Source organism: Sturnira hondurensis, unplaced genomic scaffold, assembly GCF_014824575.4.
Source record: "Sturnira hondurensis isolate 20B ecotype Veracruz unplaced genomic scaffold, ASM1482457v3 Scaffold0023357, whole genome shotgun sequence".
Classification (NCBI taxonomy): Eukaryota; Metazoa; Chordata; class Mammalia; order Chiroptera; family Phyllostomidae; genus Sturnira; species Sturnira hondurensis.
Genome location: NW_028095988.1, coordinates 5273619 through 5292283, shown reverse-complemented (window position 1 = coordinate 5292283; position 18665 = coordinate 5273619). Strand labels below are relative to the sequence as shown.

The following is an 18665-nucleotide window of genomic DNA, read 5'->3' as shown; positions in this document are numbered from 1 at the left end:
TATCGGCAAAGCACTGAAGTCTTACTGGCCCGAGATGCTTAAATTCCATCTCTGAACTATCAACTGTCGGACCACTAACCTATGTTACCCCAAAACCAGCCTCTGGGAAGCCAGGCTTCAAGACAAAAACTGCAGCCCACAGACTAAGGCTGAGCAGTGACATCAGCAGCGGCACACTCCAGGGGGGCAGAATCTAGGGAACCGATCCTGGAAATGTGGTGAACAAGCAGCAGCAAGAACCCCCAATGCCAGACACATATCTAAACCCCTTCAGGAGATCTTAACTTCGGTGACCTGTAGAAAACACGGTCAAATGTGCATCCACCCTTTCTAAAAACAGTTATAACTTCTTTTGATTAATAGTCCCATCAGTCATCCAACCCATGGAGGGAGGCTACCAAGGGGTCATAAGAGAGTTCCTACAATATATAAAGATGCCCAGTTTTCAACAACAAAAATACAAGGCATGAGAAGAAACAGAAAAGCGGGATGCATGCACAAGAAGAAAAGGCAGTCGACTCTGTCTCGGAGGGGAGCAGTAGGAGTTACCCAGGCAAGGGGAAGGGGTGGAGAGGGCAAAGTTTCTGACAATGTAAAAAGGCTGAAAGAGCTTGTTCTCTTTTGGAAACTAAAAGCAGTTGCTCCTTTTCCATGGGCCTCAGTGTATCTTCAGAAACCGGTGTTGGGTTTCTAAAGAGAGGTTTAAACAGTGTGCAAAACATAATCACCCCACAGAGGTAGTCGAACTTACGAGTGACTGGACAGTGGATGCACAGAGGAGACAGGTGTCTCTTATCCTCACCGCGGTACTTACTCGACACATTCATGTAATGGCTGACCACATACTTCTCAAATGGTCTCCCTTCACTAGATGCAAGTATCACCTCTTCCTCAGGGACAATGGACATCACGGAACAACTGCTCATCAAAATATTTTCCTCAGCACCATCATCCTCTTGCTCAGGCCAGAAACAAGAACAGTGGCATTTTGTTTCATGGTTCGGGGTAGGCAGACACCAGGGATGTTTAGGGCATGTTTTGGGGGGCGGGTGCTGTTGATGTCCTTGTTTAAAGAATATTGCCTCTGAGACTATGACAGAGGACACATCCACCCTAAAACATACTTCTGTCACTTCCCTTATTTTATTGGAATCAGAAGATAGTTCTGTATCAGAAACATTGGCCTGCACCTTGCATTAAACACAGATTACTGATGGGCCCGTGTTGTGTCATGTTGCATTGACCAAAAAGTTTGTTTGTTTTTTTCTCTAAGATGGCTCTATTAGTGCTTAGTTGCCTTTAACTTCATTCAAAACAATTTTGTTGGGTTGTATTGTGACACCAGTCGTATCAGCGTGCATTAAAATACTTATCGAAATTGGTGAATTTTTGTGTAGCCATTTTAATATTGCAGATGGCAGAAAATGCAATAAAGATTAAATTAAAAAGTCTGAATGCTGTCCTAAGACTTAACAGAGAATAAATTTCAGATCCCTCAGAATAAGGAATACGTAATAATAAAAAATAGTCACCAACCACTGAGAAAATCAACTATTTTGCCCCATTTCTCCAACTATAAATAACGGTTGCAGCCTTAACATACTTACCTAGTGTATTTAAGTATTTCCAAACAAATCAAATCCTTCCAAACATTCATTATGACCTTTTGGGACACAGTAACAGTAATGCACAAAAGTCCATTATTATCCTGTTATAACGACATACCACCCCCGTTCCCCACACAGATCACCTCCCCCACAGACCTAAAGTCTATGAAGTCATCTCCTCCCCATGCTGTAGCACTACACTTCAGCTGACTTTCTCTTCAGAAATGATTTTCCAGTCTTCGTGTGTTTTTGTAGTTCACGTCAGGACCTTCTTGTCTGGATAATATAGAAGGACACTGGAACCATTATTCTAATACATCCCTGGCATACACTGACTAAATCAGGAAGCTACTTACAATATTCTTACTTAGGCCTTCAAGTGTCCTGTTTAGCTTTGATCCTTTTTCTCCTTGAGAGCTTTCTTTGCTTTTGGAAACGGGCTGGCGTGCGAGACAGAAAGGCTTCGCTACGCTTACAAACATACTTTGATGGATTCAGAGCCCATGCAGGTAAATTCTATTTCTGCTTTTTCAGTAGATCCCTGTTCCTCATTGGCCTGAAAACACCGGTGCGAACTATCAATGAACATAACTCCGATGCACACATATTTTCACAAGAATATTTATTTGTTATTGAAAAGTACACAAAGGCAAAAAGGTTGCTTAGCTGCTGGTTTTCCATAGCACAGCAGGTATTGTAAGGGGAAACAGACCTGCTATATCCGGCAGTTTACATTTCTAAGGCATTTAGGCTTATGAGTAGCAGACACGCCTGGGTGCATTTACGTGAGTTTAAACACACCGGTTGAGGCACACCAGGCAGGTGAAGGACTTCAAACGATACAGTAAAATTCTCATGCACTTGTGTCTTAAGATCGTATATCCATTGTTCCCCCCTCTGTCATACTTTTTCCCACATGAATTTTGGAGCTGTTCACGGAACACTGGTAATGATCCTCCCTTCAAGAGTGGGCCTAGCATGACAACTCAGTAGGGACACATACGGGGCCTCCTCAGGGACAGGCTCTGTAGACTCCTACCAAACTGAGGCTCCAGTAAGAAAAACACTGATTTGCAAAGGCACAGTGGAGACAGGTTTAATGCATTAAATATAACACGAATCATTCACAATAACACGTTTAGTGTTTCAGGGAACTTTTGTTAATACAACACAGTTGGTCACACAAAATACAAATGCTTCTGTTGATTTGTCTTGGCAACTCGGATACATCAACAGTGCTAACAGTTTAACAGCTTTGTTCTCATCTGACAGAAAATAATGGCAGTTCTGCAAGGCAAATGTTAAACCTGACCGTATGTATTTATTAATTCCACAGTGTTTTGACAGATTATAGGGGATGGAACTCAGAGGATGCTGACACGCTCACTGAGGGCTTTCATCTCTGTTTCTTCCGTCTCAGGAGTGTCGCTGTGACTCCCACTCGGGTTGATCAGGTACAGGGGGTACTGCAGCCCCTGCTCGCCTGCATACTGCTCCCACCTCAGGTCATCGCTCTCGTGGGTGATGTAGCGTTCCCCGGTCTTGCATTCCAACTCCCGTAAATCTAACCAAGTCTGATAATCCTGATGAAGAAATTCCAAAATATTACCATAGAGATGATTAAAACTCATGAGAATGCTATTTCATATGTTGTCAGTTCCCACAGCTGGTGAGGGACCCTTTTTACTTCCACTCTACCAACGCCCTGTCTTTCATCAGGATCCCTGAAGTGACGGCATCAACACCAACGCCATCCGGCTTGCCTCGACTGTGCAAACGCATCTGTCCCTGTGACGCGCATCGAAGGGTGGACAATCGATGCTGGTGGCCCAGCAATCAGGAATGTTGGCATTCCTCCGAGATTTAATGACTGCAGGATACCATTTTTCTGAACTTCAGATTCAATGTGAAAGTAATAAATATTTAAGAGAAAGCAAACACATACCCGCACATGTTTGTTTTATTTGCCACGCATTTGTTCTGTGAATATCATCAGTCTAGGCTTTAAAGATACAAGTGTAGCCAAGTACAGTGCATGACCAGGTGGGCATCTGCATGGACATTTACCAGAATTGCACACACGGATGCTTTTAAAATCTGGTCCTCAACGTTTTGTCAAGACCCTAAGATTTCTCGGTTTTGGTTTGCTGTGTGCAAGTGTGTGTATTTGCATTTCTCCATCTTCCTGAGAGAGAGGTTTAGAAACACTAAATTGTTCCTAAGCCCTAAGCAGTTGCATTTATTGTGACCAATAAATTGATATTAGAATTATACCTTTAAACATATGAGAAAAGAATTTTATATATGATTATCAAAATCTTACAAATATTCAGAAACTCACGTGACTGAGGAAATGTCCAATGACTGATTTTTACCTGCAGCCAAGGGTGGCTTAGAGTCTTGTCCACGCTATAGCGCTTCCTCATTTTCACTTGCAGCAAGTTATTGATAAGATCAATGGCTGAAAAACATGTTAATGATTGGTAAACATAGATGACAGATCTGGAACATATGCATAATTCATTTGCAGTTTATTTCACACCTGCTATTTCACACAGTCAGAGGCACACAGTGATGACAGACACTAGGACCTGGGAAAATTCATCTGGGGAATTCTAAGACCTTGGTCTTCATTTTATTTTGGAGGCTGAAAAATGAAATTGGAAACAACTGTGGAGAAAGGAGTATGAGTCTTCCATGAGCGTGTTCTGAACTTCTCTTGGTTTTGTCTTTAATACATTTTTCTAAAGTAGAAGTTTTATTTAAATAGGTATCATTTATGTATATCTTGCACTCATGACAGGATAAAAGTAATATTCAAGAAAAGCCATTTACTAATTTTAATGTAAAATATGTTTAAAGTTTTAATGCACACAATGCACATAGTCTTGAATTAAATGTCCAACATCTGGATACCACATTTAAAAGGACAAATATAAAGCATAATATGGGTCAGGATTCATGATAATCTTACAGCCTAAAAACCAATGGCCCACCAGGAGAAGACTTTTGTCTCTTTCGCTGATAAAAACAAAAAAGTGAATTAACTCTCCTACTTCCCCAGCCACCAAGTCCTGAATCATCAGCATGCGTGGACCTGAAAATACAGACACAGGAGTCCAGAAGCCACCTGGAACAAAGATCACTTCATCCAATCAGAATGAATCAGAATCCTTCTAGTTATCAGGCAGAGAGAAATGATTTCTGTTGTCTGTTGGTAATGTAGAATTGTTTCTCACTGATACTGATCTGCAAGAAAGGCTGTAGAACCCAACACCTAGGAGGTCTTTGATTGGAGAAAGTAAATGCAATAGCACACATTAAAATGCTGTCTACGCCTATATGTCGTGGCCTGAGCTATGCTACTTTAGGAAACACTGTACTTAGTACAATTTCAAAGTGCAAACGTGTTCTCAGAGAGCTTTAGACAGTACAGCTCTCTCAGTGCACTGTGCACTGGGCATGTGCTTTAAAACGTCCCTTCACATGGTTGACTCACTGGTGGGTAAAGTGCACCTTCCATTCTTGCTGCTGTGAAGTCACAGAGCAAAGTGGAGTGTGAGGGATGAAGGGAGAGCTCATGTGCTACAGTGAGCACACCACAGCGTTATGCTTCCCTAGACACTGCAGGGAATAAACACACGCTATTAGTTCACTCATTCTGTTTTGAATTCTATAATTAGGAGGGTAGGAGTACAGTAACTCAACAAAAGGTCTGGTTTGTGCCCAAATGGGCCCCAACAGTGAAACGCACGGCCTAATGGGGAGGGCAGTACCACCCTAGGAGAAACTAGAAGTGGCTGAAGGGAATGGAATACGTGAAGATAAAAAACTGTTCTGCTGAATGAAGCACACAATCCCAAGTCTGACTAAGCCACAGTACCCAGGTGACCCAAATAAGCACTGCAAAACAAAAACAAGCACCTCCAAGGGAAAATGATGTAGGGTAGATGGAGTGAATCAGGGACTATGTGTGTGTCAAATTGTGTATTTGTGAATTGTAAATCTATTTTGTAGCTCTTAGCAGCAGAAAAATAGAAATAATTAACTACTGAATGTTAGACCTGAAGTTAAATGTTGGGGACCTGGTGTTTCTGAGAAAATTGGTGCACCCTGGAGTCTGAAGCTCCAGTCCACTTGTCCCTCCTTCTGGAACATCCTTTTTACTAACTCTCAGACAATCCAGCATTAATTGTAATCTCCAAAAGTCTTTCACTAAATATATATTTTAAAAGAAATTCTACTGTATTCTTTTTCCTAACAGTGCTGTTTACTGGCCATGTTTTTTATGCATGTATCAACCACTCACTCATCAACTCATTCACCAACTCTCCCCTAGTAAATTACTGTTGGCAATTATTTCGGGAATAAAATAATATCTGCCCCCCTGAAAACTCCCAATCTACTTGCAAAGGCAGAACATGTGCATACCCACACAAATACATAACAAAGTGCACCATTTTCAATCTTTGACCTTTGATGTTCTACTCAAAAAAAAGTTTTATTTAGAAACTTTTGAAATATATCTAGCTAGGACCCTCCTGACTGTTTCCAGCGGTCTGATGTATTTCCATGTCAAAGGTGATACATGATGCTGGTAACATGAACTCTTTTCTCCTACAATGTGCTCAAGGTTGTCTTTTCATAACTTACCCACACCAAACCTGTTTATGTTCCAGGTGCCATGAAAAAGTTGGCTCTTCAGTATGACAGCTCTTCAAGTCTTGGAGACAGTAACTCACCTTCACCTCACCTTCTACAGTCCCCTCAGTGTCTGTCAGATGCCTCCATTTTCCTGTGCACCCTTATTTTAATGTCCACTCGCTGTTTTTCAATGTCCTTGTTCATTATGGACCAGAACTTCCTCATCATTAACTGTCAGCTTTATTTTTACACATAGACATCACTTATACAGCCTAGAACTCAGGGTTTTCCTTTTCAAACATTTTNTGAAAAAGTTGGCTCTTCAGTATGACAGCTCTTCAAGTCTTGGAGACAGTAACTCACCTTCACCTCACCTTCTACAGTCCCCTCAGTGTCTGTCAGATGCCTCCATTTTCCTGTGCACCCTTATTTTAATGTCCACTCGCTGTTTTTCAATGTCCTTGTTTATTATGGACCAGAACTTCCTCATCATTAACTGTCAGCTTTATTTTTACACATAGACATCACTTATGCAGCCTAGAACTCAGGGTTTTCCTTTTCAAACATTTTACATTCACATTCTTAGGTAGTCCTTACAATTCTATGGCAGTAATTATTATCTTGATCTCCAGTTTATATAAAAGGAAAACCTGAAACTTCAGAGGTCATCTAGCTTGGTCTAAATGGAACAGCACCTAGGCAAGAGAGCTGAGTGTGCCGGGGGTCTGGTTCCAAAGCACATGCTCACAACACTATGGTAATCAGCAGATCAGGCCATTGGCTCCTTATTATTAACTGATAACAATGTCAAAACTAATTTATGTTGTTCAATTATAAACATTAACTTCTTTTTCGTTTTATCACACTTTTATGTATTAAAGAGCATGTGTGTGTATATATGACTTTATATACAATTACATACACGTGACTTTAGCTCAACATTTCAGCATTCAAAGACTATTCACAATGTGACGTGATCCTTTCCTATCTGAGCGACTACTTCCTTTAGCTTTCTACCACTTCCTGAGTAAGCCTATCTGCTTTGTCTTAATCAAATTATTATGAACTTGTTTTTCGAATAAGGCTTAAATAGAGGGCTTATGACTCTATCACAGATGTTACTCCCAACTGTAATGACTAGTAATTATTCTTTGAACAGGCTGATAAACACGCAATAACGTTTCCTCCCAGGAGTCTCCCACCTACTGCGTATGAGGTCGTCTTCCCCAAAGGCTACTATGGGAGATTTTTTAAAAAATGTTTTATTGTGGGCATGCAAGACACAACAGTCCTTGGTATTATTCATTCTACCAATCTGGCAATCCTATTCAAAAAGAAAGCACAAGTAGTTCGGCGTAGTAGATTCTAAGTAAGCTAATATTGACTAATCTTAACTTTTAGTCATTTCATTCAAAACAATGGAATTTATTTCCTAAATGCTTGTAAACTATTCAATCACTTATTCTAGGATTTTGTAAAGGATAAATGTTAATTTTTTGTTGAATTATTTCAGAGTCTGTCCTGTCCACACTCCCCTTTTAGAAATTCAAAAAATGCCGGCCTGTGTTAAGTATCCTGGCATCTCTCATTTTATCTATGATTCATTCAAAACTTCTCACAATGGCTCAAAGAGCACCTCTGTTAGCTCCTTCAATATGCAGCATGTCCAGTTCTGAACATTAATTGCATCTCATAGCTGCCACTGAGTGCCCTCTTGTGAGACCTCCACTTCCCCAGGTTTAGCTTCAGCAGAGACTGCCACGTGCGATGCAGTGAGTGTGAAGGACCCACACTAAAGAAGGGCGAAACCAGCAGTGCAGGAGCAAAGCCTATTACAACTGGAGTAGCCAGAGCAGTCCCGAAAGGAGCTGACAGTCAGAAAAAAAGTCCAAATGGGACCTCAACTCCTGTCCCAAAGCTCAAGTCTAGACTCAGATTTCAGACCTAGAGGGAATGTGGTAGGGCATGCCTTTGAACCATGTGTGGAAGGGGAAGAGGGAGAGACCAGGGGAAAGACTGACATAAAATCAGCCATTCCGTGAAGTTCTCTAAAAACAAAGCATAGGAGAAAAGGAACACGGCTTGGCCCTGGGAAACAGGAAGGAGGAGAAGGCTGCAGCAGACTGGAAAGTGGGAAGGGCTGCATGTTGACACAGCAGCACCGCGGGGGCGAGTGCCCAGTGGGAAGGGGAGAGGAATCTGGAGCTCCAGGACGAAAACGGGAACAAAGCAGGCAGTGCGTTGGTCCGCCTTCACTCTGTAGTAAATACCATGCCTACTTTTTCAGAGAGTGAGAAAATTATTTTCTGATTATACCTCTCCATTTAATTGTGGGGGTTAGACTTCCTGATACTGTTCGGTTACTCATCCTTAAACTCAATCCCTTCCTCCCATATTATTAATAAATCACCTTAGGTCCAAGCTTTCTGAACCCTGGGGACAGCCACACTGGGGCAATGTGGGGTAGTCTTTTTTATTTTTAAAAAGATTTTACTTATTTATTTATCTTTTAGAGGGGAAGGAGAGAGGGAGAGAAACATCAATGTATGGTTGCCTTTCGTGCATCCCCTGCTGGGAGTTGGCCTGCAGGGAACTGGTCTGCAACCCAGGCATGTGCCCTGACTGGGAACTGAACTGCGATCCTCCTTTTTTTATTTTTTATTGACCAGTTTTAAATAATTTTCTGGTTCAAATTTTATTTTCATTTTTAAAGGATTTCTTATCCTTCACAAGCAGTTTTGTACTTTCTAAAATGGATCCACACTAATATTTCCTATAAATTAAAAAAATGTAAAGAAAGTATGTTTTTTGAAGTTCCTTTTCTTGCAACAATAAATTCTGGGCTAATACAGTTACTTTCTCCTTAACTTCCTGAAGAGAAATTTCTCTCATCGTTCCATCCGTTGAAAGACTGAAATGTCAGGAAAGGGAAGAGAAAATTTTATCAAACGTTCTCTTTTACCAGAATGGGTCTTTCAGCAGATGCTGGGACACCTGAAGTTCTGTGTGGTGTGTCTGCCAGGTGCACAAGTATACCTGAACAAAAACAAAATTAAATGGCATAGGCAGGTGCTTCAGGGCTTTACATTTTAAGAGGAAAAAGAAATGTTCCATCAGAATAATTGTATGGATTCCATTTTGTTCTGGTATCAAAACGCAGACTTATCTTTGAAATCGTGGGAACCATACTGCAGTCACTCTCTGTTCCAAAGCAAATCCCATGTGTGGGGACACAACAGAATCTGTGTACGTGGAGGGTCCATCAGCACGGGCCATTGCTACGGCTAAACTGAATGGCATCCAAAGTTTGGAGAGAATCCACAGAAAGAATGGAACTGGGCAGATTTGAATACATAATAGGTCCCTTAGGCCATACCTCTCAGTCACCCCCCATTCCCCATCTCTTACTGTCTCAGTACATGCCTGATGCCCCCATTTTCCCCACTAGATTTTAGCTCCTCTTAAGTCGTACAGATGTGTATTGGTTTTTGCACATGAGTTTCATAAATATTTAAAATAAAATACATCATTTAATGCATTAGAAAAGTGCTTGCTAAATAGCATTTGGTAGACTACATTAATGAGAAATTTAAATAACCCTTTTCTCAGCTCTAAATTTTCATGTCCACTTCATGTGCATATGGTTTGTATATTTTGGTCATAATTATTCCTGGATGTTAGGACATCACAACTCCACAAAATATAAGAGATCAGAGCATCAGTGATTTCTATCAGAAAATCAGAATAATGATGTGAATATCTGCAATACAGATGGGGTTTATTTTACAGAAGAGAAATTAATGGTAAGCCTATGGGGCTGACCTGTCTGCCCAGACAGTCCTTTTTTATTTTTGTTTTTTTCCATACTGTCTTCTGTCTATGCAGAAATTATTCAGGTACAAATTTGAAAAAAAGAAACCAGGTCAGAAGTATCAGTCTAGTGATGGAGCCATCGCGTGTTGGCCTCTGAACTCCTTGCCTTCTATTTTCTTTTTTGCTTTCCATTCTGCCTCAGCCTGTCACAGTGTAGCCCTCAGTATTTGCTTCACACTGATGGTTAAGTTGTATGTTTATTTTAAAACTCATTTTGCAACCCTTCACATTCCAGCTCTACCCAGAAGCTGTTGCCCGGCAACACTAACTGGGATGCTCTTCTCCGGGCTGGAACCAGAGGCTGCCAGAAGCCAACAAGCTGCTGGAAACCATGGTCTCACTCGTTTCTAAGTTAATTACTGCCATCCAATGAGTGCGAGACCTTCAGAGACTCGAGCTCATGTCTTTCTTTTCCTAGTTCTTTCCTCTGCACAAAGTGATCCTGTTGATGTCCCCTCCTTTGCTTCACATTCGGTTTCATTGCCTTCTTGAAGACTGGCAACACAATCTTGGAAATCCTGAACTGTTTAAAACACAGCACATAGCAGCCCCCAAGCAGATGCTGAATGGATTAAAAATTAAAAATGAAAATCAAAATATGGTTATATTCTTCCAATGATGTTCAGGGTAGATGTGGATCTTTTACTTTCACTGCACATTAATACCATTTAGAGGTTTTTGGGGTTTTTTTAAAATGCTGTTGCTCAAGCTGAAATTCAAGTAAAAATCCTTGGAGAGGAGCCTCCAGGTACTGGTAGTTTTAGAAGTGCCCCAGGTGTTTGACAATTTGTTCAACTGTGGTTGGGAATGACTGTGCTAAGCCCTGTGTCTCAGACTGGTACAGGCATTTGACAATCAAGGATCTTAAACTGAAGACTCTGGCTTCCTAGGTCTGACAGTCTGGACTTAAAGTCTCCCAGGCTGAGTCTGAGACCACATTCTGAGTAGCAAGGATCTAGGGGTTTGAGAACAGTGACATAGTTAATAACTTGTTTAATGGATGTGGAGAAAGGCATCTAATCCTAGAGAGAGTTATCTGTCCTCAGCCCCATCTGGCGCAGTGTTCTGAAAGGAGGGCACGGAGGTTTCACGTCAGCTTCCCTGCAGAAGATGCCGGCAGGAAGAGCAAACACACTGCATTACACAAGTAAGTTCCAAAGTAACTACAGTCCGAAGATGTGGGCCGTACTGGTAAGATGTTTGACGGAGACAAAGGAAACTGAGTCCCCTGTTTAGGTCCCACCTCCCCATCTACTGAAAAAGGTCTGAGGACAGAACTGGACAACCTGGCTTGTCAACAACATGAGAAAGGATTCAGGTTCTCAATCCACAGTAAACTCAGTGTGAATCTACTTACAGCCCCTGAGTCAAGTATACTTTATGCCATGCTAAAAGAAATCTGTTCTTGCCCTGGCTGGTGTAACTCAGTGGATTGAGTGCGGGCTTGGGAACCGGAGGATCGCGGTTCGATTCCCGGGCAGGGCACATGCCTGGGATGCAGGCCAGTTCCCTGCCAGGGATGCACGAGAGGCAACCATACATTGACATTTCTCTCCCTCTCTCCTTCCCTTCCCCTCTAAAGACAGATAAAAGCTTTAAAAATGATCTTTGTAAAAAAAAAAAGAAATCTGTTCTTTACAATGAGGGAAGTCGTGGCATCACTTGGCTCTTGGGTTCACTGGACCTTTAGTCGAAGCGATACTGAGGTTGGATTTCCAGCACATCGACAGAGAGGGAAGGGTCTCAACCAGATACAGCAGGAGGTTAAAAGAAAAACTGAATGCCAAGAAATAAAAAAAGAGAGGCTCAGGGTGATTATGAAGGCTGTTTCCAAACCTCTGAGATAAGCTTTTATGTGTAAAAAGGATTGGGCTTGTTCTACCAGTGAGTGTAAACAGACACCTTTTGCTCCCTGTGCAAGGAAGGGTCAAATTAAGAAGAAACAGGGCTCCTCGTGACTGTGTATTTTNAAAATATAAAAAAAAAAAGAAATCTGTTCTTTACAATGAGGGAAGTCGTGGCATCACTTGGCTCTTGGGTTCACTGGACCTTTAGTCGAAGCGACACTGAGGTTGGATTTCCAGCACATCAACAGAGAGGGAAGGGTCTCAACCAGATACAGCAGGAGGTTAAAAGAAAAACTGAATGCCAAGAAATAAAAAAAGAGAGGCTCAGGGTGATTATGATGGCTGTTTCCAAACCTCTGAGATAAGCTTTTATGCGTAAAAAGGATTGGGCTTGTTCTACCAGTGAGTGTAAACAGACACCTTTTGCTCCCTGTGCAAGGAAGGGTCAAATTAAGAAGAAACAGGGCTCCTCGTGACTGTGTATTTTCCATCGCTGGGGAACTCCTCGGCGGATTGATAGCGTGGAGCAGTGGGAGGGCTAGACAAGATTTTTTAACAGCCTGTATTTTAAATTATTCTGTGTGGTCATTGTAGAAGAAAGCAAAGTTACAGAATATTTAAACTTTGTTGTTCCTCTACCTGATATCTCTACATCTATTCAGGTGCCGGATTTTAACTCAACTATGATATAGTTGAGCTAAAAAGCCCTGCCATTGTTGACATAATGAGAATGGTTTGTGCTACATCGATGTAACCTGGCAGCCAAGTTAGGTTACATGTGTGAACAATGATGACTTCACTGTAACAGTCACTGGGGGTGGTGGATGCCGTTGAGTGAGCATGTGTACTGTGTGGTCGTCACATTCAAAATGACTGAGCAAGTATAACAAGAATCTGCATCAAATTTTATGTTAAGCTTGAACATCCGCCCCCATGGAAACTATTTGGATGATTCAGAAGGCCACAGTTATGGGGCAACCAATGACTGGCAGGTTCAACACGACAATGCACCTGCTAATGTATAATGTCTTGTGCATTTTTTTTGTGTGTGTGTGAAACATCAAGTCACCCAGGTGACTCAGCCCCCCTAAAGTCCAGATTTGGTGCCCTGAGACATCTGTTTTTTCCTAAAACTAAATCACCTTTGAAAGGGAAGAGATTTCAGACTGTCAGTGACATTCAAGAAAATACAACAGGCAGATGATAGCTATTGGGAGAACTGTGTGAAGTCCCAAGCTGCCTACTTTGAAGGGGGCTGAGGTGTCATTGTCCTGTGTACAGTGTTCCTTGTATCTTTTATTTTCTTCAATAAGTGTCTCTATTTTTCAAATTACATGGCTGGATACCTTCTAGACAGACCTCCTATATCAGAAATGAAATTTTTACAACTACAACTGGGATGTAAAATAATTCAACTTGGGGGGCAATAAACGGCCAATTTCTGAGCACTTATAATCACCAATGTTCTTGCTCAAACTTCCTTTGATCAGTTTCTCTCTACAAACTAGTTGTGAGAGAAAATGCCATTAGTTATATTTTATCTGCTATCAAAATAAACAATTCCTTTCCTGGTGGGCATCTTTTCAGATATTAACTCAGTCAAACTTAGAATATTCATGTTATAAGTAGATATTATTTTAACCATTATATGCTTTGGCTCATAACGGTAAAGTCCCTTATTATTGAATAAAATGCATACTCTTTTAAAAAAAATTAAACACAAGTAATCTCAGAATTTTAAGTAGAGATTGTTTAAACTGTTCAAGCCTAGTGGAAGTTCTGACCTGCACAGTTCGTTCTGGCTTATCCACTGCGATAGAAGCTCCTGGCCCCCAGTCAGGCATCTGTAAGCAGTTCACTGACTAGTCCCCTGGCGGCTCCTCTATGCTGTTACGTCTGACAGTGGTGCTAATATGCTGACAAATAAGTCTATTCATTAATATTCAGCAGGCTTGCTGGATCTCCGAGCTTCATAAGCTGTTACAAACAGAGTTTAATTATTAAAATGATAATTGTCTTTCTTTTGTTTCTCACACCATTGGATTTCTGGGTCTCATCTATACAAGGCTTATTTTCAATGAGGTTATTTTTTGTTTTGAACAATATGTAGTGAAAAGGGACCTACAGCTGGTTCCTTTTCATGGTAAAGTGCTACTTCCAACTTAAGTGTTTAGTGTTCTGGAACGCTGTTGAATTTGGAAAACATACCATGTGGTAATGGTGCTAGGCTTTTATTTAGCTTTGCTTTGTGTTTGTACTGGCTGTATTTTTCATCTCCAATTTCTGGGAGAAAAACACACTTGTGACCAATTTTATTTGAATTTACCACACTGAATAGCAAAAAATGGCTTTTAAAATAAAATTTAGATGCTTTGATAAATTTAGTGGTATATCATTATAGACATTCTCTGCCTTGCGATGCCATATATTGTACACTGTACTTAAATGTCAACAGAGGATTGAGACCAACTGGAAGCACAATTTACAGCTGTGCTAATCTGGGAAAGGAAGGGGCAGAAATACTTCCACTGACACTGTGGAGCACAAAGTGGAAGAAGTCTGTGTCACAGGTGCCCTGTCAGTCTGGTAATCTTGAAGTCAAGACAAACCACAGGATTAATGCAAGGACATTGCCTTTCCCCCCTTTGTATACGTGGTGTGTCAAGGCTTCGTGTCTGATCTTAATTCTTGATCATACCAACTAATCATGTGACTATGGAGCTGAGCAGTAACATCACAGCAGGTGACTTGAGAATAGGTGCTTCTTCAGACTTCACCTGTGAACACAGAAAATGATCTCTGTCTGCAGGGGTCGGGGCTCATTGTGAGACAATTTCCGAGGCTGCCTCTGTGTTGATTACTGCCTGCTTGCCTCCCTAATGGCATACAAAGGAATATCAAAACTCAAAAGAAAAAACAGTAATTTGTCTGGTGATCCTCATAGTCGATTACTAACCGTCCTCGAATTTACCATGTATCTCTAACGGAACACATCGATTCCATTTAATGATGGAAATGCACTTTGATTCTAACAAGTGCTTTCCCACCGCTGCTGGCTTGTCCTCATTCTCCTAGTGAGATGACTTGCAAATTATATCTCACTTCACCAGCTATACAATCCACATCCCTTGGTTATCTTCTTCCTCTAAGCATAAACTTGGGAAAACAAGAGTCATATACAAAAAAGAACATTTAAGATGTGTATTGTGATCTTGAGCAACTGATGCAATGTAGAAAAAGAGACTTCATTTGACTTTCCCATTGGAAAAGTCTCCGTTGTGTGGGCATAGGTAGTTTAGAGACGTAGACTATCTTCTCCATCTGCTCAAGCGTTGCGCAAGGCCTGGTGTTACGGAAAAGGAAATATCTCCCTCTGGCTCTTCAGTGAATAATATTCCTATATTAAGAATTTTATATAGTGTTTGTTTATTTATGTCAACCTTAAATGACTTTCAGACCAGGCAGGAAAGAACTACAGTTACACAAAAGGCTACACTCCATTCATTCCTGGAGCCGTCTTTCCCTCCACACACTTTTGTTCATTTTTATTATTTTTTTGAAAGTGCCATCAGCACCTGGGAAAAGATCTAAATCAGTCAGTAAGAAGAGTTCAAAATGAAGAATGAAAACCTTTCATCTCATCATTAGGCCTGCTCTCCAGCGATGACCTTTTAACTATTTAAACATTTTCTTCTGTCTCCTCTGTACCTGTAAGTAATCAGCACAGAATCTTTTTTACAGGCGCTTCAGGAACTTGCAGCCAGGGCTCCTCTGTGGAGCATGCTGCTCGGAGACCTGCTGCCTGGTTGGTGGCAAGGACAGAAGGTGACACCGAATCTCGGGAAACTTATATAGCATTTTGACATTGCTGTCACACTTTTATTATATTTTATTATACAGGGTGGGGCAACAGTAGGTTTACATTGGTGAATATGCAAAGCACAGAGTTATTAGTTACTGTGTTATTTTCTTTATTTAAAAATGTTATTGTTGTTCAATTACAGTTGTCTGCCCCCCCCACTCCAGCCAAACCCACTAATTACTGTCTTATTTTCCATTAGACAGCTGTAAAGCTGCTTTTGCCCCACACTGTATGTTGGGAAACTAAAATAAAAGTGGTTCATTATGACAGATAGTTTGAAAAGAGTCACCTTGCTAAATAAAACATAGCACTGATTTCCTTCCATTAAAGAAAATGAATGGTTTCATTCAGTTTTCTCTACAGTACTTTACTGTCCCCCTCGTCCACCCAATTAAGTTAGTTATGTTACATTAATATAGCAGCCACCGTTGTGATTTAGAGCAGTGCCTAGAACACAACATGGGATACTTTATATAAGTACACACGTAAATGTAGCATTTGCTAAAAAGCATTAATTCAGGACTAAGTCATGTGTGAAATCTTACAGGTAAACCTGTACAACTCAATCCGTTCCCCGAGGCAGAATGCCACGTGAACACTGAAATGTAGGGTTCTTGGCTCCCTTCACAGATTCACTGACCTCCTCCTTCTCATGTGGTAGTTTCATGATTTACCCTCTTTTGCCTAATCATAATGAAGTTAGACATGCTTGGCCTGAATGAAGGTTATCTAAAATTTAAAATTAATGAGCAATATGTGAAGTAATTTATACATAACTATTATTAACCAATGACTGTAGGACTGTAACACATGTTCCCTATAGCCTATAACCTGTGACTCCTATAACACCAAATTTCTAAATCTCAAAAAAGAATTTTTGTGCGTTGAAAGGATTTTCTTCCTACATTTTTCTAATTGCTCAAAATCATGACACATATGTTAGTTACTTCTTTCTTATACAAATTTTGTATTTCCTGGAGTTTACATATTCTCTCTTCTAAAGATGATTTTTTTACAAAGAAACTTTATCATTTACCTACATTTGAATATTGGAAACTTAATTTACATTTTTTAGAGCATGGTCAGTTATCAGGTCTTTTGGAGGTTCCTGAATTTAACTTTAATTTCTTCCTAAGGAGCGGGGGCTGCCAAGCCAATGTTTTCCAGGGGGTGATCCGAGGACTTCCTAATTCTCAGTACAGGGTGGCAGTTTATGGGGGTGGGGCCTGCAATTTCCCACTTTTAACCAGCTCCTCTGATGAACTGTTGGCATGTCAGAGTTTAACACTGGCTGTGACAGACCGACAGCTAGAGCAGGACAGGTTCTTCAATAAAATGAGCTGTAATCAACGAGTTTCTTTAGCAAGATGGTTACCAATCCCCTGCCCTGCAAACACTCCTGTGCTCTGTTAGTTTGTCCATCCCCATTTCTAAGCTCCACACCTTAGTACCTACTTCTCAAGTCACAGACTGAGTCTTGCTTGCAACTTTCTGTGTTTTGCTTCAACATCCACCCAGCATTCACCCTTATGATGTACTAGAGAAAAGAAACATAAAGGATAACCAGGCTTTTCTCTTGTTGTTTTGGAATTCCTAAACATGTAAGGAAAGGGAGGACATTTTGGCACATGACCCAGTAAGGTATATTTTAAACTAGGTGGCACAAGTCCTTTCAAAGAACTGAGAAGGATCACAGGACAGATATGGTGAGGGCTAAGCCCAGCCTAGTATGAGACAAAGCTGGAGGTGAGACCAAGGCCACGTTTAATTCTTCACGGGTAGTGCTGGGTAAACAGGATGATGTCAAATGACCAGAGAGTCACAACAACGAAATGAAACAAGATGGAACACACAACACTGCCTGAGAACGAACTGAAATGTCCCCAAACTTCCTCTCCACGATGGCCTGGAGTCTCCTCATGTGTATATTTGTAACCATCTGATTCATTCTGGAGTGTTTTATTATACACATACATTCTTATTAGTTACATGTATAACTATACATAATATATTTACATATATATGCATATAACTACATGTACAACTGATTAAATATGTATGTTCAGTTATATAACTTTATGTAGTTATAGTTATGTGTGTGTATAACTAAATATGAATGTGAAAACAGATGTAGTACAGATCATGTAAAGTAATTGGGGAATAGAAAGTGTGCAATAGATTTAGCAGTCGCAGTAATGCCAAATCACCGTTTGGAGCACTTTCCAGTGCAATTTCATTTAACAAAATAATCTGGTGAACTAGGAATTCGTATCGCCATATTTCAGACAAGAAAACTCAGATCTGAGAGAATAAGTATTTGAAAGAGGTCCTGAGGACTCGGGTAGAAGAGTTCTCAACTCAGGTCTTCCACAACACAATCCTGTTTCCCTATATTTTAATTTTAATTTTTTTAAGATTTTATTATTTCTTTAAACAAAGAGGTAATGGGAGAAAGGAAGAGAGGTATAGAAACAACATTGATGTGTAAGAGAAACATCGATTTGGTGCCTCTTGCACGTCCCTAACTGGGAACCTGCCTGCAACCCAGGCATGAGTTCTGACAGGGAGTAGAACTGGCGACCTCTCGGTTCGCACAACCAATGCTCAACCCACTGAGCTACACCAGTCAGGGCTGTTTCCCTATATTTTTAGATATTATTAAAACTGTGTGGCCACTCTAGCTCTAAAGCATGTAAGAGCATATTAAAAATTTAATATGATGGCATGGTAAAATCTGTTAGGAAGACAATGACGAGAACGTAAAAGCAGAGGGTAACAGCATCTACCCTGGAGCTGGCTGACAGCACTCGTACCTGGGTCCCACCCTGGGCA

General features: G+C 40.7%; 1 protein-coding gene across 2 annotated transcripts in view; it reads right to left on the bottom strand.

Moving 5' to 3' along the window:
- Positions 1–2212: 2212 nt before the first annotated feature.
- Positions 2213–18665, bottom strand: part of PRKD1 (protein kinase D1) — a 315738-nt gene continuing 299285 nt past the window's right edge. For both annotated transcript variants that reach the window (XM_037037455.1, XM_037037456.1), the window contains 2 exons: positions 3983–4068; positions 2213–3190 (listed from right to left, as the gene is read on the bottom strand). In XM_037037455.1, coding sequence (XP_036893350.1) covers positions 2972–3190; positions 3983–4068 — 305 coding nt within the window. In that variant the 3' untranslated portion in view covers positions 2213–2971. The remainder of the gene's footprint in view (positions 3191–3982; positions 4069–18665) is intronic.